Source organism: Cordyceps fumosorosea, assembly GCF_001636725.1.
Source record: "Cordyceps fumosorosea ARSEF 2679 chromosome Unknown scaffold_17, whole genome shotgun sequence".
In the NCBI taxonomy this organism is placed as follows: domain Eukaryota; kingdom Fungi; phylum Ascomycota; class Sordariomycetes; order Hypocreales; family Cordycipitaceae; genus Cordyceps; species Cordyceps fumosorosea.
Window position 1 is genome coordinate 625,326 of NW_017387317.1, and position 21,675 is coordinate 647,000.

Sequence of the window (21,675 nt, forward strand, 5' to 3'; positions counted from 1 at the left end):
GTACTTGAAAACCATGGCTCTCGGGTGTCTATGCGCGAGGCATGTGCTCTTCCTCATGCCTGGCTAAAACTAGTTAGTGGGACAAGCTCCTTACCAGGTTGCTGGCGGAGCTCTGCCCGCTGTTGAGGACAGCAAGACCTCGATCTCCCATCCCAAGAGAGTACCTGGAAGCTTTCCACGGCCGACTCTGTCGCATTGGGCGGCCTGTATATACTTCGACCGACATATACCCACGAGGAACCCAATGGCACGGAAAACATAGTATAACCCCCGACGCTATGTTCTCAATCGCGACTGCACCGGCCAAGCAGTCCGCTACGGATACCATTTCCGTTCTAAGTGGCCGGTTAAGCTCTGCCACCTTGTTGGAGGACCGCCGGGCTGCCATCCTAGGGCTGCGGAGCTTTGCGAAAGATTTCCCGGCCACTGTCTCGTCCAGCGCGTTGAGAGGGCTTATTGGGAGTCTGGCAAAGGATGGCGAGGATGTCGACACTGTGAAGGTTGTGCTAGAAACGCTGCTTATGCTCTTCACGCCCAATGAAGATAGTCCGGAAGCCTCTGATGAGGTTGTATTATGGCTCGCTGACGAGTTTACGCAACGCCAAGAGAATGTCACCTTGCTTCTCGACTTTCTCGAAACGAACGATTTCTATTCCCGACTATACTCGTTGCAACTACTGGGAGCAATCCTTTCTGCCCGGACTGAGCGAACCGAGGAATGTGTTTTTACTGCACCGCTAGGAATATCCCGCCTGGTTTCTACTCTTGACGATCAGCGTGACGCCATTCGAACCGAAGGTATAAGCCTTCTTACAAGTTTAACGCCCGCCTCAGTCGACATACAAAAGCTAGTTGCTTTCGAAAATACCTTTGAGAAATTATTTGCAATCATTGAGTCTGACGGCTCGTTATCTGAAGGAGGGCGGACGGTGGAAGATTGTCTCATTCTATTAGCGAATCTACTACGTCGCAATGCATCCAACCAGACACTCTTCCGTGAGTCTGGATGCATGAAGAAGTTAGCAGACCTGTTGCGCAGCGTTTCGCAATTTGGGGGTGGCGACGAAGTCGCAATTTGGGCCCAAGCACAAAGAAATAGGAATTTATACGCGTTTCTAGCAATTCTGAGGCTACTTCTTAGCCCTGGTTCCGCGGGCGTTTCGCGTAACCAAAAGTTACTCTGGAAACACGGGCTTTGCGCCGACGTTCTTCATCTGGCATTTAGCTCCGACATTCAGATGGAAATCAGAGCTGAGGTGAGTAGAGAAGAATACCGATGCAAGTTTCTAATCACAATATCGAGCTAACCCTGTACAAGGCTTTGATCGCGTGCGGTGACATGATTCGTGACTGTGAAGCATTGCAGGAGAGCTTTGCTCAGCTCAGTGTATCACGGATAGGGAACAAGCACGCTCCTTCGAGTGAACCGAAAAGCCACTCACAAGTATACGTCATTGATGGGTTACTTGACCTTATCCTAAACCTGCAAGACAGTGCTGCTTTCAATGTCCGTTATGCGGCTAGTGAGTGTTTAAAGGCCTACTTCTCTAATCACTTGAATGTTCGGTTGCATTTCCTTACACGGGCTATCGAAGGCTACTTGACGGGTAGCGAGGATGCAACTAATGCACTGGCAGTATTGCTTGCGCCCTCTTCCGAGCAATCGGCAAGCGACCCATATCATCTATGGTTTGCCGCGATAATTACATTCCACTTGCTCTATGATAATTCTGCTGCCAAGACGAAAGCCCTATCACTCACTGAGGGTGATGCTGCCGAAGATGAGGAGCTTGTTACAAGCATCCAAACCGTGACAGCACATCTTTTGACAGGTATTCGACGAGGTGATGACGCTCGCATTTCTGTCGGTTACTTAATGCTCCTTACAATATGGCTGTTCGAGGATTTGGATGCGGTCAACGACTTTCTATCCGAAGGGAGCAATGTTCAGAGCCTGATCCAAACAATTTCGCAGCCTATCGTGCAAGGGAGCGAAATAGTTCAGGGTCTTTGTGCTATGCTTCTTGGAACCGTCTATGAATTTTCTACGAAGGATTCGCCTGTGCCAAGAACGACGCTACATACCATCCTGACGACTCGGCTAGACCGAGAACAATACCTTGATCGACTACTCAAACTGCGCTCACACCCATTGCTGCGAGACTTTGAAACAATACCACAAAGGAGAGACCCAGCCTTGGCTAGCGGTCTAGCAGACGTATATTTCGACTCTGTATTCGTCAACTTCTTCAAAGACAACTACAGTCGCATTGCAAGAGCTCTCGACAGAAGCCCTGAGCTTGAAATTTCCGTCATCACCAATGGTGTCCAGAAAGGAATCTCCAGGGACCTGGTGGATTCCCTGCGTGAGCAAATACAAGAGAAGGATAGGGCCATCGAAGAGGCGAAGATAGCTTCCGAATCCCAAGCATCGCGTCTTGGCCAGGAGCAAGGCGAGTACCGCCGCTTCAAGGAAGAAGCAAATAAAGAGCTGCAAAAGGCGCAGGAGGAAACCAAACGAGAAAAGGCAATGGCTAAGGCCGCACAGGAAGGACTTCAGAGGTCCCACGAAGCAGAAATCAAGTTCGTTCGCAACGCTGCTTGAAATTATGTCAGTCTAACTGTGGATAGGAAGTTGCAGAGCCTTCTTTCTGCGAAGGACGTTGACACTCAAAAGCAGATCGCAGCCGTGAAGTCAACCTTGGCCTTAACGGAAGCAGAACATGAGAAAAAGGCCGCGGCCCTCAAAGCAGCCATCGCTGCTAAGGATTCTTCTCTAGAACAGCAATTGAATGCAGTGAAAAGGATCGCCGAAACCGAAGCGGAACATGCGAAAAGGCGCCACGAGGGAGAAATTGCGGATCTTCGCGCAACAATCAGCAGCCTAGAAGCCTCTCTTCAAAAGGCAAGCATTTCTGGCAATTGAGCGCAACCAGTCCCTAGACTAATGCATACAAAAACAGACCAATAATGAGCGAGAGAGAGACTCGCAGAATAAGCACGTCCAGTTGCAAGCGTTCGTACGCGAAGCGGACGAACTTCGCGACGAACTGAATTCGACCCGCGAAAAGCAGGCCACAACGATAGAGGAGCTGCGCAAACGGATTAAGGAACTAGACGAACAACTCGATGGAGCCAGGCGACAAATTGATGACACGCGGAAAGAGAAAATCAAGGCATGCTGCGTATCTCCGCTTCAAATCCCGGCTTGACTAACGCAATTTCAGATCGAATCAACACTGGCAACCAGTAAAAAGGAAAAGGAGAGCGTCCAGTCCGAACTTGATGACCTGCTGATCGTGTTTACGGACTTGGAAGATCAAGTGGCCAAGTACAAGGTACGATACCGATGACGACGCTGTTTCTTAACCCTGAGCGAAGCTAACACCTGGGTTCTTCTTTTTTCCTCTACAGAAACGCCTTCGAGAACTTGGCGAGCCTGTGTCGGATGGTGAGGACGAAAGTGATGACGACGACGACGTTGACTAGGGCTGTAAAACAAGGGGTTGCCTATGTGGAAATGGACCGTATTCTGTGCCGTTGCCGGCAATGTCAGTGCATGCTGGTTGCAATTATCTTCTGAGCCGTAGTACTTGTACTAAAATGAAGCTGTTGTGTGAGTGCGGCACCTCACAAAAAAAAAGGCAGAGTGGAGTGACGAATTTGTGAACTCTACGTGTGGGCCCCGCGAGAAAGAATTTCTTGGACAATATCTCTCCTCGTCATAACCATCTTGAGCTCCTGTGAAGTAGAAAGGTCGCAAGAATGTCTGTCTTTAGCGATTCTGAGAACTCGGATGCAGCCGACTGGTTGGATGTAGAGCCCGATGAGGAACAAATCACATTTGTGTCGCTGTTTGACGCGGAGACCTTCGCCAGCATCGAGGACCTGCTCACCCACTGCAAGACCCGGCACGCATTTGATCTGGTCGCCACTGTGCACCGCCTCAGACTCGAGTTCCACGATGCCATCAAGCTAATAAATTTCATAAGAGCTTGTACCCGGAAGGGCAAGAATTTACCTGATGCTCTCTCCGCGGAAGATTTTGCCGACGACAAGTACCTCAAGCCAGTCCTTGAGAACGACGCCGTGCTCTTCTCCTTGGGCGAGATTCTAAACGAAGAGTCTGGGAATCCGGAGCCTGAATCTTCGCAGCCAAGCGCATCACTCGAATCTAGAAACAAAGAGCTCGAGGCCGAATTAGCCGCGGTCAAGGAGCGATTTGCTAGCTACCGACTCGCAGTAGAGGAGACGCTGGACAAGCGCTGGGGCGACGAAAACGAGGCCGGAAATCTAGCAAAAGAAAAGAAAAAAGACTCCTCAGATTACTACTTCGAGTCGTACGCCTACAATGGTAAAGGAATCCGATTCTGAGGAGCACAGAAGATCCAGGCAGGGAAGCTGACATGCTCTAGACATTCACGAGACTATGCTCAAGGACGAGATCCGCACTGACGCCTACCGAGACTTTATTTACGAGAACAAGCAATTATTCGAAGGAAAAGTAGTTCTTGATATTGGATGTGGCACCGGTAAGTCGAAGCAGGGGAGAAAGATCTGCTCACAACATGAACGTAGCTAACACGCTCAGGCATCCTGAGCATGTTCTGTGCAAAGGCAGGTGCTGCGCAGGTTATCGCAGTCGATAGGTCAGACATCATTGATAAAGCCCGAGAGAACGTGTTCAACAACGGACTGGCAGGAATTATCACCTGTCTACGCGGTGCTATCGAAGACGTCAAGCTCCCTGTTGACCAGGTCGACATCATCGTCAGTGAATGGATGGGCTACTGCTTGCTCTATGAAGCTATGCTGCCTAGCGTTTTATACGCCCGTGACAAATACCTTCGGCCAGACGGCCTCCTTGTGCCCAGCTCCGCCACTATTTGGGTGGCACCGGTTCGGGATTCGGAATACGTGACGGATACAGTGTCATTTTGGAGAGATGTCTACGGGTTCGACATGAAGGCTATGCAAGAGTGCATCTACGACGAGGCCAGGATTCTCACAATGCCACCAGCTGCAGTTTGCGGAAAGCCCTACCCGTTCAAGGTTCTCGATCTTCACACTGTCAAGCCAGAGGACTTATTTTTCACGGCGAATTGGGAGTCCCAAGTAACGGGCGACACTGATTCATTGGATGGCTTTTTAATATGGTTCGACAACTTCTTTGCGAACTCCCGGGCTGATAAATTGCCGGAACCTGAAACGACACCTCAGAATTTCGTGAGAAGGAAGCCTGGCTATGTGGCTTTCACTACTGGACCCTACGGGAAGGAAACGCATTGGAAGCAGGGGCTTTTGCTCCAGCCTCCAGCACAGCTGAACGTTCCGCAGCCGAGACTTTCCGGTCGAATTGTCTTCTCTGCCTTGGAAGAAAATGCCAGAGCGCTTCAGATCCAGCTGACTTGGAGTGAGCAAGGTCAGGAGGAGAAGGACAGGACTTGGAAGTTGAAGTGATTTGAGGTGGAATTCGATTTTGTTCGACTTGCGTCTTAAAAATGAGGAACCGATAAGCCTTCCATGATCAGATTCGCGATGCTCAAGAATCCTTCACCGAGAATAAACCCCTGTAATTGTCAGTAACGGGCCGGAGAAGTGGGAGGTGCAGCACTGGCTTACAGAAGCTAGAATGATGAGCGGTGTGCTAGAACGCTTCATAACGTGTAGCCAGACCCAGGCCAAAATACCACCGATGGCTCTAGCAAGGGTAAATGAAGGCACATTATACATGCCTAATAACAGGGCAAGTGTCAGTTTTCGACAGATTCCGAGACTACTACGCCTGACTCACCAACAGCCACGGCAATGCCTCCTGGTATCCACGAGCGCCAGGGTTTGCCAACGGCAATAGTTCTTAGAATAGTTGTGCAGGCGAAAATGGCGCCAGCCGCAATCGCCCAATCTTTCGCCATGTAAGGCAGGCCTTGACCTGTCACGAGCCGTGCAGTAAATATCCATACATACGCTGTAGGTACCTGGAAGAGGTCGCCCGGTATCTCATAGATGCTGAGATAAGTCAGTAAATGAGGTAGATCCCAGAATGTTGCCTGCAGGCTTACCGCGTATAGAGGCGGTAGATGAAGGCGCTCAGAATTGCTCCGGCTGTTGCTCCTATCATTTGCCCCCAGAATTGCGCTTTAGGCGATGCGCCGAGAAGGTGACCGGTTTTCAGATCTTGCATCAGGTCTCCAGCTTGAAGGGCGCCCTGTTCAAAAGGAATCAAAGTGAGCCCCAGAAAATCTTCACTGTAGCAGGTATTTAAGGCGTAATCTTACCGCTTCGGACTATGGTTGCGCGTTGTATTAGCTGGTTGCCAGCGTGCAGTTGTGAGAGGGGGCAAGAGACTTACCACTGCTCCGGCGACGAGATTGATGAGCACGCTTGATTTATTCGACTGCGGGATTATTAGTGCAAAAAAGAGCTGCGCCAGCTTGCTAATCCCGGATACTGGGTTCAAATCAGTTTCACCGAGAGCCCTAACACCCATGATACTCAGTACCAGCGCCATAAACACCGCAATTACGGTGGCATATAGGGGTACCAGGTCTCCGAAAACCGTATGTATGGTGATTATGCAGAGAATTATCGAGAGTAACAGGCCGATAACAACAATCTTGTTGCTGATACGCTGGTTCTCTGGGGCGTCCTCACTGTCTTGGCCTGCGCTCTGTCCGGATCCATCACCTTCATCGTCGCTTGAGTCGTCATCGTCAGCTCGTCTTTGTAAAAGAGCATAGCGAGCTCTGCTACCCGAGAAGAGAAGTCTTCCCGGCCAAGTTTGGCGTATGGAGTCGAGAAAGCCAGAAAACGAGGGATCGTAATATGCAACGAAAATTGATCTGGTCGCGACATATCCGAGGCTGACGACAGCATCCACAAGCATGATGGCTAGAGATATCCATACGATCCAGCCCTTGCTTCCACTTTCCCAGTCATCGACCGGACCTGGCGCCCATCCTTTATGCTTCGCCAGGGGGCTAAGGATAGCCCATCCAATTATGGCGCCCAGCGTCATATGCATGGTTGTCTCTGTTCCCATGATGATGCCCTGCCCAACGTATGCCAGGCTAGGGTTCAGCGTCCACAGCCATGTTTGGGCTACTGCAGTTCCAAAAATTGGTATGTTTCGGAGAATGGGGAAGAAGTATGTCAGAACGGTGGCAAGGCCTGATATGATGAAACAGAGGAGTAGAAGTCGCAAATTCGCGGCCCAATGCGAATCACGCGGGCCGGTGATGGGCTCATCCACCAAAGCAGCGGCTTCATTCACTTGGTCCTGCTGCATGTCGTGTTCGTTGTCTTTGGGAACAAGACTGGCAAAGCCGCCTTTCGATGCCTCATCCAGTGCCTGCTTCGACTGTGTTCCCTGGCCGTGGAGCACGGAGATAAGAACGGCAGTGCTGAAGCCGCTTGGGAATCGCAGACGTTCTCTGATAATGACTTGCTTACGTCTGATAGTAGTTAGCAATTTATTCCATATAAATGAGGACCAATGATGGCCAAGTAGAACATACAGAGGCACCGCAAAGACGACTCCGAAGTAGCACAGGCCAAGTGACCAAGTCACAAGCTGCCAGAGGCTGAGGTTCAGTGGCCCTCTTTCATCTGGTGAAAGAAGATAGTTCATCGCGGGTATCTGCCGATTGGTCAGGAGACGACGGGGATTGAGCTAATAGGGACGCAGAAGCCGCGTCCAGCATTCGGGAAAGCATGTCTCGTACGTACCACGCCGACAAATCCGCAGCCAAGTGGCATGATGGCCATACCACACGCGACGCTTTGAACAAAAACATTTTCTACGGGCGAAAATGGCAGTTCAAGGTGACTTCTAAGCAGACGAAAAATGCCGAACCCCATCAGACTGGCAGGCATGGACATAATGGAGACCCATCCTGTCTGGAGCCCAAAGTAGACGTTGGCAGCACAGATCACGGTGCCGATGGCCAGGCCGGCCACAACGCCGCGAACCGTGAAATTCTGCCCGTGTATGTCAGGCGCCATTTTCTTCACCCTGCGGTTGTGCTGACCCGTTCCCACGCTTGTTGATGCTGGGGATGCAATCAGCCGCCAGTTCCTTGGTGGTGTCGGCCATGGCGGAGGTCATTAGTGAGATTAGTCATGAACGCGGAGCTCGGGCTCGTGTACCCGCGACAACCAGGAAGGTGATGCCATGGTGAAATGAGGACGGGTTACCCTAGACGTTCATGGGGAGCTCACAACAAAACCAAGGGCGGCGTGGCCCGGTGCAATTAGTATTCATAATGACTAGAGATGGGGGAGAAAGCCGGTCGCACAATGTGTGATGTATTAGAATTGCGGTCGTGGTATCTACTAGGGCAACGGAGCGGCGTAACCTCGCCCTGCCTACTACAGTCCAAAGCTATCGAGCAACGAACCTGCATCAGGTTCTTCAAAGGTCGTCGGTGCTGGAGGCTCTGTTTTCGCACCGCGCTGTTTCAAGCCAGGAACTCCCGCCTGCAGCTGCACCTGAGGCAGAGGCAGGTCATTGACGACAAGGGAGCTTCTTCGCCTGAGGAGCTTCAATGGGTTCATCTCCCCTCCAATGCCTCTTGACGATGGCTGCTGGAATTCCCAGTTCCTCACTGTCTCCGCGTAAGCAGCCATTCAGCAACAAAATGCAATTGCGACTCCTCTTACCTAGGTCCAAACCAAGAAGATCACACCCCATGCGATCGTATATTTTTGCGCTGTGCAGGACAAATTCCCACTCTACTCTCGGGTTAACTTTCGAAGCACCACGCAAGGTCTGCAAACTTTGATGGCGCAGCTGTCCATATAGAACAACCAAAGCTGGATCATCTGTTAAGAACAGTCGTGATCGAAACTCCGGGGAGCTCGGAGTCTCCAACAATGTGTAGACTGGCGTCTGTATCGAACTGTTAGCGGAGGATAAGCCTGGGCAAGGACTGACATACTATAAGTGCCCGCACAGCCATATCTTTGCGCCCTAACATCCAGAAAGCCCACGATGCCAGCCACCTATCCCCTTGCTGAGCCGCCAACGGCAAAACTTCATCATGCAGTAGTTTGCGCAAAGTAGGGCCGCCATCGCCCTCGTAAACACGAGAAATGGCGATGGCTAATTGTATGTCCTTTAATTGGCGGAGGCAGACTTCAACAGCGTCGCCAAGCCTACCAGCAAGAAGGAAAAAGGCCGCAGCGTATTCTATCATGTTAGCGCTAAGATGGAGCACCCCGGCGGGTTCACTTACGGAAACGACGTTTGCCGAGCAATGCGTATGCATTCTTTTGCGCCACTGTCTTCCATTTCTCCTCCTCAAAGTTGTTCAGCAACAGGCGCTGCGTCGCTGCCTGCTCCTTGTTTCCAGCAGCCATGCGCCAGAGACCATGGAGGACGGTCTTCTTCTTCAGAGCCAGGTAAAACAGGCTGCAATCAACAGGACTCTTGGTTTCGCTGCTTGTGTATTCGTTTCTCGCAACAATCTCAAATTGTGCCCGCAAAGCAGACACGTCCGTCATCCACATAAAAATGCCACTTTCCCGAGCATGCCTCCAGAGAACAGGGCCATGTGTCTGTCGTGTAACAAAGTCGACAAGGATATCTTGGGTAGTAGAGTGGTACGCCCAGTTTATTTCTCTCCAGGACAACTGGATTTCGCTAGTTCGTCCCTTGCGAAGTGCGTGCTGGCGGAAGAAAAGCATGAAACGTGCACCGTTCTCGTCCATAGACCGGCGGTGCTTCTCAACGAATGCCGCGCACTCAATCATGTCCATAAGTTGAATCTGTTCATGACCAGAGAGTTGCGGAATCCGAACTTTCTTCAGAATTTCATTAATGGAAGCAGCTGTGGTTTCTTGAAACGGCTCGTCGTCTTCGTCTTCATCATCTTCAGAATTTAGATATTGTACTTGGCCCTTTCTGAAAAAGGGCGCTGTTGCCTGTTTCGGTCGTTAGTCCATGTCTGAAGGGTCTCTGAGGATCAACATACTGTTGATGCATATATCTCCGCCATATCTAATCCCACATAGTCGTCGACAGATTCCCCGGGCACAATATATTTTAGGGTCCTATGCAGCGCTTTGAGAATTCGTCCAACCAGCACACCCTTCCCAGACAAAACACACTGGCTCAAGAATTGCGGGTGAAAGATAGGCAGAGGGCCATTGAATCGCTGAACGGCCTCAAATATATCCCACGAGCCGTCGCGACGCTGCGGTAAACGTATGTCTAAAGTGTTAGCATCGTCGCTACTGACAAGCCGATCCTGGACGAACAACTGATTGCCAGCGCCAATGACAAGATGGCCGTCGCCAAGCCACGTGGAATCCCCAATTGGATGAGGAGTTAGTTCTCGAATGCTTATTTCGCGGATTTGTGCCCATGCTGGTCCTTTGTTGAGGTAGTCAAAACGCATTTGGGAGAGAAGGATAACTCGGTACGGGAACCCAACTGCCAGTATTGACTGTCCGTCCGGTGTTGACGTCCAATCTAGGTCCTGAATAACGTTGTGCGCATCGTAATCTTCCTCAAATTCCAGGCGAGAGCCACCAATATCCCAAATTGTAAGCTGAGACCGCGAGGAGTTTACCAAGGCGGCCTTTTTCAGAGTACTTCCACTCGCTAGTGCCGGCTCTTCCATCCCGGTTTCTGTGCAGCAGGTAGAAAGCCAATCGACTGTGTGATTTTCCAGATCCACTCTCGCGGTCCAAAAGTTCACGCAACCACTCCTGCTGTAAGATATGGCGACGTCCCGAGCAAACACATCCAGGAAACCCGATGCGACAGGCGTTTTCCCAGCAGGGTCAACAGGGAGCACGTATTTGAGTCCGTCCGTAACATCCAGCTGAAACCGACAAAACTCGATAATACTGCCACCGGCTGGGTCAGAAGCCCCGGTGGAATACGCCGGCAATGTGGCTTCCCAAACGATCCCCATACGTTCAGATGTTATCATAGATATATGGGCCCTGGTTCTTTCACCAGGTTCTGGACGAGGCAGCGCAATCAGACAAAGAGCCTTGCCATCCCACTGTGTCGAACACCTTGCAAGCATGCAAGCTCTACTGGGACGGCAATCCCAGAGAGACACTCTGTCTGTGCCGAGAAAGACAACAAACCTGCCCTTACGAAGAACGCAAACTCTGTGGATATGGCCAGCGTATGGTATGACGCTCATCCGGTTCAGCCCGATATTTGCCATACCTCTCTGTTCCGGGTGATTCCATACAATACACTCTCCTGTCTCTGTTCGTGACACTACTGCACGCCCGCTGAAATTGCGATTGATCTTGGAAATGGCGTCCGAATGCCCAGACCAAACAGTTTGAAGAGATATGCGCTGATCGTTTGTTGTCGGGCTGAATAAATTTGCGACGTCGCTATAGAACACCCCAATTCTACCATCAAATGAATGTAGGAGAAGTGCTAGTTGGCCGGCTTTCCTGTCGAAATATGACTGAATTTCCGAATAGTGTGACTCTGGAGAAATCCTGAAGCCCACCAATGACTCAAAGGCCGCGGACTTGACCTGAGCGATATTGAATACACGGTCGCTTTGCGGGCTATTGTTACCGACGTTGTCCAGGGCCCAAGCTGACATTGTGCCGTTGCGGTTTATCGCTAGACAAATTTCCGGTGTCTTATTCGCAATAGCAACCAGGTGCTCCATAGCCAGTTCGTCGGTAGCTGGATCATCAGACATTCGCACCTGAACTAGATGCTCGACACAGGGTATGAAGTCTCGTCCGTCAATGATACAGACAAGCCAGTCGCATGGGTCGATCGGTAGGCCTTTAGAGAGTCTATTTATATCGACAGACCCCCAAAGTTGCCAGTGCTGCCCATCTGCAGTCTCCGTAGGTGTCCAAATACGAACATGGCCGTCCAGACAGAAGGTATACAGAACGTTGGCCGCGGATTGGTCAAAATGGAGAGGCTTGCGCCAGCGCACGGCAGTTACCACATCTGGGTGTGGAAGATATGAGTGGTCGAATCGAACTTCGTCTCGGCCGTATGCTAGACGACGCCATACCTTAGGCAACTTGTCGTGGTCGGATATGGAGGCAATGTAGGCTGAGTCGTACGAGAGTTTCGCAACCTTGGCTCTATTCGGGAGTGATTTTTGCCACGAGCATCGAATTTCTGCCTTCGTAGAATACAGCGACAGAAAAGACGATGCAGCGAGGAGCTCCTCCTCTCGGCCCCATGATAAGGCAAACGACTCGCCAGTCGCAACTTGTGGTGTTTCGAATGATGCCTCTAGCGCCCACTAAGTCAGAGTCAGCTCAGTTTTGTAGTATGAATATTAATCAGTTGCCAATTTGACCTTTAATGGATCTTCTGGTCTGGTACTCGGTCGGTACACTCGAATTGAGTTGGTGGTACAGACAGCGATTTTGCCACTCGCTTCATCGAATGCAATAGCTTCCAGCTCGTCGTCATTGTCGTCGTAAACGGTCTGGATGATCTTTTGCGGATCATCCAAAATAGTCAGCGCGCTGCCAGTGATATAAGCCTGCGGTGATGTGATACACTGGTTAGCTTGGCTACCATCGCGTAGTCGGAGAGCTCACATTGACGTGTCTGTTAGCCCAGGAGCCAGTAGCAAGCCCTTGAAGCCTTGACTGCGGCTTGCCCGGTAGAACGGCACTCATACTACCAGCTGTTTTTGTATGCGAACATTTGCGCTATTTCTGGCGACTGTGCCGTTCATTGATGCAGGTCGGTTATCAAGTTTACGAGTAACTTAAGCTCTCGGTCGTTGCTGGAAAGTCATGGGCCAAGCTCACATGCCATGTGGGGCCGCGTGCATCATCGCTTGGAGAGAGGGACCCTGGCAAAAGCCTAGATCATTCCCTCTCCATGATCCTCCACCGGTATTTCACAAAGGCATGTTTACGTAGTAATAAAGTGAATATCCAGTTAATGTCTTCATTCGCCGTAATCATATTGTAACAAGTTGAAAGCCCCAGCGCCAAATTTCCTCCGGTCCTAGCGCCAGTCATGTATGTGAACAACCAAAATATGCCAGACCAGGTATGTAAAGAATTCTAAAACAACAGGCAAATATCCAAGTCCTAATTGCAACTGCATAAAATTTCAAGCCGCATTGATTTCACGATGTCTAGCGGCGCAGGACAACTTTACACCTCCAGTTCGGTGTTTCTGCACCAGTTGTTATGTATAACGCCCTTGCCGAGTAAACCGCGAGGGCTGCGGTGCGGTTTTCGCCGCGTTTGTCCAGCTGGGCAATTCGTTCCCAGATTCAACCCTGGTGATGTTTCCGACTGGCCGCCTACTCGGTGTTTCGATACCAGGCCAGTTTAATGTTGGAGGACCATATCCAAGTGGTCCGGATCTGCCTGGCAAACCGGGTCGGTTTGCAGCATCGACATGGTCTGATAGCTGACTTGGTTTTGCTTCGCCGGCCTCCCTGTGCTTATACAAAGTTCTTCCGAGCTGGAAGGGTTTCTCAGAAACGGTAGATGTCCTTGCAGGAAATGCTGGGTCGCGTACTGGAACGGTCCGATGCAAATTCCTGGGTGGTGGCGCCTGGGGTGTTGTGGAAGCCATCTTGCGACTTCGCAGAGCCAGACTTCGATCGAATCGTCGTTGCGAGCTTTTCGTGTTCGCGGTTGCCAGATCATGGCCAATTTCGGCCTCGTCGCTCAAACTAGACGCCGTTGCGGACCGCTCATCTGCTTCTCTTAGAGGCGGCATGGCAGGTTTAGCAACTGTACTCGGCATTACCACCAGCCTCCCGGTCCAACGTGTAGGAGTATTTAAGTGAGATGCAGGCGTTTTGAGGGCTCGCAGGTCCTGGGGCGTAGCCTCATACTTCGCGGTCTGCTTCCTTGACGACTGTGTCCTCCAGGAGCGTCGGTCATTGAAAGCGAGGCTACGCACATGCGGTGTCGTTGCAGTGGAGTTGGCATCGGTATTTTCCATCTTCTGGCTTGAGTGTCGCCAAAGTTGAAATGCCCGGTTTCGTTGGTCTGTTTCGTGCCTTTGATGTACCATTGCCGCTGTGTGTGCTCGGCCACTCCCTTGCAAAGAGGAGATTGACCAAGACTTAAGTGCTTGCCGCTGCTTGCGCTGAATCCACTTGTCCCAGCTTTGCGCGTTTTGTTGCGCCGCTTCGCCAGAAGACTCTCCCCAGGAGTTCAGCACATGATGAATCGCGTGTCTTTGACCCGTGGCATGCTGCTCCTGCGATCGACTTGTGGCCCCTAGCCATGTTTTGACGGCATCTAGCTTTAAAGCCTGGGTTTGGGTTTCAAGATGCTCCTTCGTTTCTACCGCAATAGAGGCGTGACGCCGAGCCGAAGAACGCCACAATTCCAAGGTGGAATGGAATTGTCTTTTTTTCCTCGCAGAAGACACTTCTTTATACCGGCCCCTGAGCTGCTGCCTTATTTCTTCCTTTCGAGAGGCCTTTTTTACCTCGTGAGCGTGATCGAGCACCCGTAAAAATTTCGAGGCCATGATAAACAGCCGCGCCCGGTACGCGTAATATCCAAGTTTGCTCACATAGTTGACAAAGTGGTCAACTCGGCTCAGGGTAGCGGGGACCTGACATCGTTCAATAGTGAGAGCTGCTCTGCTCTGCTGCAGTCTTCCACTCTCTTTTGTTCGACTCCACTTGTTCAGCGCATATGTAGCGCTCTGATAGTCGCTCCGCCAAACACACGCTTGGGCGCGAGCACGTAAATTCCAGTTATCCAGGGCAGAATGTGCTCTCTTCCATATCAGATTCGCACGATATACTTCTGCTCTTTTTTCAACTTCCGCGTGATCCCACCAGGTTGCGAGATGAGCAAACATTGGCCGTACCAGTCCAACATGTTTACTGATAGTGAGCTGCCTTTCGGCTTGTTGAGCCCTGCTAGCCCAGTGATGGATTAGATGCTTTTTCTGGTAATCTTGTCGGTTTTTAGCGGTCGATTCAGCGTGTGTTTTGTGTAGAACCGCCAAGTCGTTCCAGGAGCGAGCCACGCCTTTTCTGGCGCGATGAACGGTCTCACGTTGAACATTGTGTTGAGTAGTGCTGCAGAGCCATCGACACATAGCACGCTTTGCTTTCTGGATGCGGTTTGTCTCGTACATAGCCGATGCAGTCGCTCGCAGCTGTTCTTCTTGACATGCAACAGCACGACGAAGCTTTTGCACAGCTGTAGCGGCCCTGAGATGATCAACAGCAGGCGATCTCGAGCTGGGGGCATTGCTCCAGCCCCTAAAGCAACGAAATCGGATCATGTGCCGGCGAGCTACAGCTTCTTTCTCTAACCTTGCTGCAGTTCTCTCTGCCCAGTGATTGAAGGTCCTGCTAGCCAAATATATCTCTCGAGCTCTGCTAGCACGATTCAACATGACCGTGTACTCGCCATAGCTGCCACTTTCCTGCTCTCTGGGCGTTGCTGCTCGGCGATTGGTAGCAAAAGCTGGAATAAGTGATCCCGTAGCGTCGGCCTGCTTGTTCTGTTGGCTTGAAACTTCTGCTTGGCGAGGAGGGAACGTAATTGTTTGGGGGGCAGTCTGTCGCCGAGGGATAATTGGGTCAGGTTCTCCAGACCCTGCAGCATCAATTACATGGGAGGCCGAGCTTTCCGATCTTTCAATTTTCCCACTCTTTGTCGCAGTGCGCCATCGATCCAGGATGGCAAGGAGGGGTGGTCGCGATAAGGCGGCTCGTAACATAGGCACCTCTTCGTCACCGTCCGGAAACTCCAGGGCATCCCGTGCGGATGGTTCGGGGTGCGAAATTATGGGTTGTGCTGAAGAAGTTTCGATCCGGATCTGAGCGCTTGGTCGAGAGTCCTGCGGAAGTGAAAGGCCACTGTTTCCCGTTGGATTTGGATTTGGACTTGGCTCAATGATCAGATTGGCGACGGGAATAGGTGTGAATCCGTCAGCCGGCTTCCATTCCATTTCCATACTTTCCTCTCCATACTCTGCGATGCCAGGCCGCGGCGAAACGAGGGGTCCCAATTTACTGCGAGTCTGCGGCGATGGTAATGGTGAGCCGCGATATTCCATCTCATCCTGGTTTGGGATATCCAGGGACGAGTGCAAAGAGTGAGCAGCTCTCTGCGAACTTGGGCTATTGTCTCCATACTCCAGCGAAATTCCCATACTAGCCAGGACGGCTTGGAACTTTTCAGGAAGGCTGAGGGTGCCCTTTTCTCCTCCAATACGGAATATCAAGCGTGAGAGATGATTTTCGTCGTCCGGGTCGATGCCATGCTGGGGGAGTACTTCGTCGTAAGCCTTGAACAGAGCAGCGGCAGGAAGTAGTCGCGCGCCGCCGACATTGTCCAACTTTTCTTGGGCGATGGAAACAATCTCGTGCAGAATCTCGATATCTTCAACGTGTTAATCCTATATTGATAGCGCTTGGGTTCTTTAACAGACCTTCATTTGAGTAATAAGGCTCTTGGGTAGTTGAGGTCCACGCTGGGGATTGAGAATCGACATGACGCCGAGGCGAGGGCGATTTATTCGTCGTGTTTAGGAGCGGCGCGTAAGCCACTGGATGTAGATAGCTTTTATTAGCTCATACGTTTATTGGACAATTCTCAGGACTTACTTGAGCCCATATTCGGGAACGCTTGCTAGCGACCCATAATCGAGGCAGAAGGCAAACTTGCAATGGGACTGTCGAAGTTGGCCAGCTCAGAAACGGGTTGCTGTTGACGCCTCATGACCAGTCTTGATCAAAGTAGTTGCTAAGATGTCTGTTCAGATCGTGCCGAAGTTTCCTGGTAATAGAGAATTTGGGCGAGCGAGATGGAAGAGACCGTTGCAAGGTGAAGCTGGGATCCATCGAAAAGAAAGATTGGGGAACGCGCGCAACCACGGCTTTACGCGTCGAGAGCATTGAAGTACATCGGTACCTACAAGGTATGTGGGTCATCGCGCGATACCAACTTGCCAGGCGGGACCACAGTTCAGCATTTCACGGACGATTCGCCCAAAAAAATAATTTTGTATCATTAATCGCAGATGGTCTCTTTAAATGGATGCATCTGCGCTCCTCAATTTATTTCATAGCGGCAGCAGCGTAAGTGTGCAGCGTAGCGATCGAAGATTTATCCTAGCCAGAATGCTGGCATGTTATTAGGTAAGACATGTAGAAGAGCGAGACTAGTAGGAGGTGTGTGTGTACACCGCGCCAAAGAAATTCGGATGTAACTAGTCATTTCGCCCGTGACATACAACTTTGAAATAGAAGGATTATAAGCGCGCCGTACAGTAAAGTATAGTACCATTAATTCATGTTTTACAATTCGCCATGACGCGTCCTCGTCCGATCACAAAATTTGCTAAGGCAGCAGCACAGTGCCACGTCGAGGTTAGTGAAGAGATTTGAGCCAGCAGAGAGCAATGTTACTGACGACCTACGTCCTACACAGGCAGCTGCGTATGGCAAATGTATTGTCGCTGATTACAACGCGGTGGAAAAGGATAAATGCGCGAGGGAATTCATGAAATTGAAAAACTGCTACTTGGTAAGTTCAAATCGTGAAGTAAAGTTGGCAGAAGCTGATGGCCAGTTGCAGCGAGCTGCCAAAAATATACAATAGAGTCATAGAAATTGATCAGTACTTTTTTGGTGGCAATCTAAATCGACTCAAAATAGGTGGCGCAAGCTAATGTAGCTATGCAGCTATCAACAGAGCCTAAATACGACTGCAAAGCTATAGCTTCAGCAACCTCAGCATCCAAGTTGCTTTCTGGATCTCTTGCTCTTCCTCCGCAATGAGTTCGCCTGTGTTTCGCTCCTGATGTTTATCAAGTGGTCTACGGAGAACTCTCTCGAAGGCAGCAGATTGAGTGTTGAGAACATCCTCCAAGCCAATCGACTCTGGGTCAGAAAGCATTCGATACTCCATCTTGACGTCGTCCGTCTGCTGCAGGCCTGCCTTTTTACGCAACTTCTGGACTCGGTTGATGACTTCCCGCGCAAGGCCTTCCTGTGCCAGACCTTCGTAAATGTGAACGTCCAAAAGGGTGAGTACATCGCTATCCGTGTTAGTTTCCCACGTCTTGGATGTCTCGTCGTCTTTAACACCTCGTCTGACCACCAGATCGCCTTCTTCGAGTTTGATCCCATCAACTAAAATCTCCTTATCGCGCACGTATCCCTGGCATTGTTCGCTTGTCAAGGAAGGAAGCGCCTTCTTCACACGGGCCATGTCCTTCTTAAGCTTCTTTCCTAGGACAGGCCAGTCGGCGGTGACACTATACTGGACACCGTATTTGGCCTCATCACTGGTGAGAACAAGATCTCGAACATTGAGTTCCTCGTTAATGTAATTTTCCAGAGACTTGACGTCGTCAAGATATTGCTGGTCGTGGTGAAGCACCACCAACGTTTTCAGTGGTGTTTTCAGCCCGATGCTGCGTCGTTCTCTAGAAACTCGAGCAAGCTCGATAACTTTTTGCATTCTCGAGACACGTCGTTCCACAGCAGAGTCAAACAATTCACTCCTTACATCGGGGAATCGGAGGAAGTGTACACTGCGAGCATCTTCTGCTTGAAGGTTCTTCGGGATATGGGTTAAAAGGCGACCGTAAATATTGTCGGTTAAGAATGGCGTAAATGGTGCGAGGCCGCGGCAAAGGGTAAAAAGCACCTCGAATAGCGCATTGAGCGCGTGTTGTGTATCGTCCAGGCCATTTTCGCCCTTGAGACGACGACGATTGAAGCGAATATACCAATTTGTGGTGTTGTCAATCAGTTCCAGCAAGCGGGGAACGACGGTGTAGAGCCGATATCCTGACAAATTTGTTAGAATTTGATGACTCGATTAGCATCGAAGCATTGGGCTAACCTTTCATTTCCTTGTTTACGAACTCTAACAGGCTCTGGCAGCTTGCTAAAATCCAACGGTCCATCACATTCGTGTTTGTGCTCTCCAGATCGGGGTTCCACATGTAATCAACCCCTTCAACCTTCTTAAGAAGAGCAACCTGGCCTTCAAAGAATTTGAAACTGTTCCAGAGGGGCAATAATACCTTTTGGACAACTTCTTTTACGCCAGACTCCTTGAAACGAAGAGGCTCAGCTCTGACGACTGGGGAGTTGATCAAGTACAGGCGTAGGGCATCTGAGCCATACTTCTGCATAACGATTGCTGGATCCGGATAGTTCTTCAGGCGTTTCGACATTTTCTTTCCGTCTTCTGCTAAGACAATTCCATTTACCACGCAGTTCTGGAAGGGCGACTTGCCGAAGAGATGAGTACCCAAGACCAGCAGTGTATAGAACCACCCACGGGTTTGGTCCAGGCCCTCGGCAATAAAGTCGCCAGGGAATGATGCTTGAAACTTATCCACATTTTCGAAAGGATAGTGTTGGCTGGCATATGGCATACTGCCAGATTCGAACCAACAGTCGAAGACCTCATCGACACGTCTCAGTACGCCCTTGCCCATCTTGCTGGGAATGGTGATGTGATCAATTTTGTCGCGGTGAAGGTCGGTAATCTCGCCTTCATGTCCGCTGAGCTTACGCAGCTCTTCCACGCTTCCGATGCACACGCGTTCTTCGAGGTCGTCACTGACCCATAGAGGGATAGGTGTGCCCCAATATCTATTCCTCCCAACATTCCAATCACGAGCATTGGCAATCCAGCTGGCGAAACGCTTCTCTTTGACAAAGCTCGGAACCCAGTGCGAGCTCTCAATGTTCTTCAGCATATCTGGGATGATTTCGGGAATGCGGATGAACCACGATGGGACTGCTCTATAAATGAGCGGGGTATCGGATCGAGGACACATAGGGTATGAGTGTCTGATCTGGGATTCAACAACCAAGCGGCCAGAATTCTTAAGGTACTTGATGATATGCTTGTCTGCTTCCTTGACATGCATTCCCGCGAAATCTCTCACACGTTCCGTGAAATGAGCTGTGTCATTAATGGGATCCGGTGGTGGACGGTTCTCAGAAATGATACCAGCCTCAAGCGCAACGTTGTAATCATCCTCACCATATGCCGGCGCTTGGTGAACAATGCCAACACCACTTTCAGCAGTGACATAGGTGGCATTCAGAACACGAAAGCCCTTGTCTTTGAAGTCTTCATAGAAGTAGTCAAACAAGGGTTCGTATCTCCACCCCAGCATGTCTTTGCCCTTGATCTTTTCCAAGATCTTGAAGTCGGCTTTCTTGGGATCCTTGTAGAGGGTGCTCAACAGCTTTTCCAGGAGGATAAAAATCTTCCCAGATTTTCCATCCTGAAGCTTGATGTATTCGAAGTCGGGGTGTGCCGCCAGGCCGAGATGTGAAGGAAGTGTCCATGGTGTGGTGGTCCAGGCGAGGAGGTTAACATTCGGGTCCTCAATGAGGGGGAATGACACCACAATAGCAGGATCCGTCACATCCTGGTAGTTTTGGTTGGCCTCGAAGTTGCTCAGCGCAGTTGTGAGAACCGTTGAGTACGGCATGACTCGATAGCCCTGGTAGACGCTTCCTTTATCGAACAGCTGCTTGAAAACCCACCAAAGCGTCTCCATAAATGTAGGATCCATGGTCTGTATCATACTGTTAGCTTTTGGCTCGCGTAGTTAGGCTATCATGCCAGGCAGCCATACTTTGTAGTCGTTGTCAAAGTCAATCCAACGGCCAAGTCGCTCAATAGTAGCCCTCCACTCAGAAGCGTATCGCATGACAATCGCTCGACATTCTTCGTTATATTTTCCAATTCCAAGCTCGTTCACAGCGGCTTTGCCAGAAATTCCCAACTTCTTGTCAATCTCGTGTTCGATGGGGAGGCCATGGGTATCCCACCCGAAGCGACGTTCGACATGATATCCCTTCATTGCCCAATAGCGCGGGATAATGTCCTTGATAGTGGATGCAAGGAGATGTCCATAGTGAGGCAAGCCTGTGGCGAAAGGAGGACCATCGTAGAATGTGTATCGTGGGAGATTGGCCGTCAGCTCAAGCTGCAGGAAATGGTCAGATTCAGTGCGCTGAGGTTTTCTTATTGGGAAGGATGAGACCAACTTGACGATGGAAAGCGTTGAGCTCTCTCCATTTCTCAAGGATGACCTCCTCCTCCTTCGGGAAGTCAATAGACATGGTGAGGAATTTCTAGACGAAACCTTTTTTTTCCGTCCTGATCTTGCCGTCACCGATTCGTGCCCAACGGTGAAGAGATCCTCTGCCGAACCCAGGCTGCTCCAAGGCAAAATTCGACGTTCAAATGGCGGGTCACAGCGCTCAATTACTCTGGTCCTGTACTTGAGGTACAATGGCCAGAACAGAATAGCCAGGCGGGAAGTTTGGGAACGGATGGTGGGTGAGTCAACCTCGAAGCGCATTTGAAAATGGTGGGGTTGAACAAGTTATTGCCGTTGCCCCCCACCACTCACTTGCCCTTCCGCCCAACATAGAGGAGGGGTAGATGATACCTACTGTAGGTACCTGTAGATATGGATTGCCTCTAACTTCTAACTAATTCGTACCTAAAATCAAATACTGCCTACCTACCTTCGGTATTTGCGAGGGAGAAAGGGAGAACCATTTTCACCATGCTCAGTGCGATGCACTAGATATATTACTCTAATCACCAGTGATAAGCAGTATGACTACAAGGCTCACCTAAGTAGGTACCTACACAAGCAGGCAGGCAAGGCAGGAAGCACACATCGGCGACTTCAGGTACACATGCTTCGGTGCGGGG

At 50.5% G+C, this 21,675-nt stretch overlaps 6 protein-coding genes across 6 annotated transcripts; 2 read left to right on the top strand and 4 right to left on the bottom strand.

Moving 5' to 3' along the window:
* Positions 1-278: 278 nt before the first annotated feature.
* On the top strand, positions 279-3,489 carry ISF_06633 (Vesicle tethering protein p115-like protein; the record flags this gene model as incomplete). The annotated part of the gene is made up of 6 exons (XM_018850237.1): positions 279-1,256; positions 1,319-2,583; positions 2,632-2,797; positions 2,964-3,185; positions 3,228-3,338; positions 3,415-3,489. The coding sequence occupies 6 exons, from the start codon at positions 279-281 to the stop codon at positions 3,487-3,489; spliced, it is 2,817 nt and encodes a 938-aa protein (XP_018702725.1).
* A 276-nt stretch (positions 3,490-3,765) lies between these two features.
* ISF_06634 (protein arginine methyltransferase RmtB) lies at positions 3,766-5,460 on the top strand (the record flags this gene model as incomplete). The annotated part of the gene is made up of 3 exons (XM_018850238.1): positions 3,766-4,354; positions 4,416-4,532; positions 4,592-5,460. The coding sequence occupies 3 exons, from the start codon at positions 3,766-3,768 to the stop codon at positions 5,458-5,460; spliced, it is 1,575 nt and encodes a 524-aa protein (XP_018702726.1).
* A 35-nt stretch (positions 5,461-5,495) lies between these two features.
* ISF_06635 (oligonucleotide transporter) lies at positions 5,496-8,004 on the bottom strand (the record flags this gene model as incomplete). The annotated part of the gene is made up of 8 exons (XM_018850239.1): positions 5,496-5,570; positions 5,623-5,735; positions 5,795-6,009; positions 6,063-6,208; positions 6,279-6,287; positions 6,353-7,454; positions 7,518-7,639; positions 7,729-8,004. The coding sequence occupies 8 exons, from the start codon at positions 8,002-8,004 to the stop codon at positions 5,496-5,498; spliced, it is 2,058 nt and encodes a 685-aa protein (XP_018702727.1).
* Positions 8,005-8,819: 815 nt separating this feature from the next.
* ISF_06636 (WD repeat protein) lies at positions 8,820-9,998 on the bottom strand (the record flags this gene model as incomplete). The annotated part of the gene is made up of 4 exons (XM_018850240.1): positions 8,820-8,900; positions 8,940-9,190; positions 9,237-9,924; positions 9,975-9,998. The coding sequence occupies 4 exons, from the start codon at positions 9,996-9,998 to the stop codon at positions 8,820-8,822; spliced, it is 1,044 nt and encodes a 347-aa protein (XP_018702728.1).
* A 5,976-nt stretch (positions 9,999-15,974) lies between these two features.
* On the bottom strand, positions 15,975-16,581 carry ISF_06637 (Sfi1 spindle body; the record flags this gene model as incomplete). Its single annotated transcript, XM_018850241.1, has 4 exons — positions 15,975-15,985; positions 16,120-16,347; positions 16,397-16,513; positions 16,572-16,581. The coding sequence occupies 4 exons, from the start codon at positions 16,579-16,581 to the stop codon at positions 15,975-15,977; spliced, it is 366 nt and encodes a 121-aa protein (XP_018702729.1).
* A 1,101-nt stretch (positions 16,582-17,682) lies between these two features.
* On the bottom strand, positions 17,683-21,071 carry ISF_06638 (isoleucyl-tRNA synthetase; the record flags this gene model as incomplete). The annotated part of the gene is made up of 4 exons (XM_018850242.1): positions 17,683-18,764; positions 18,820-20,521; positions 20,582-20,935; positions 20,997-21,071. 4 exons carry the CDS (start codon positions 21,069-21,071, stop codon positions 17,683-17,685), a joined length of 3,213 nt encoding a protein of 1,070 aa, XP_018702730.1.
* Positions 21,072-21,675: the final 604 nt, after the last annotated feature.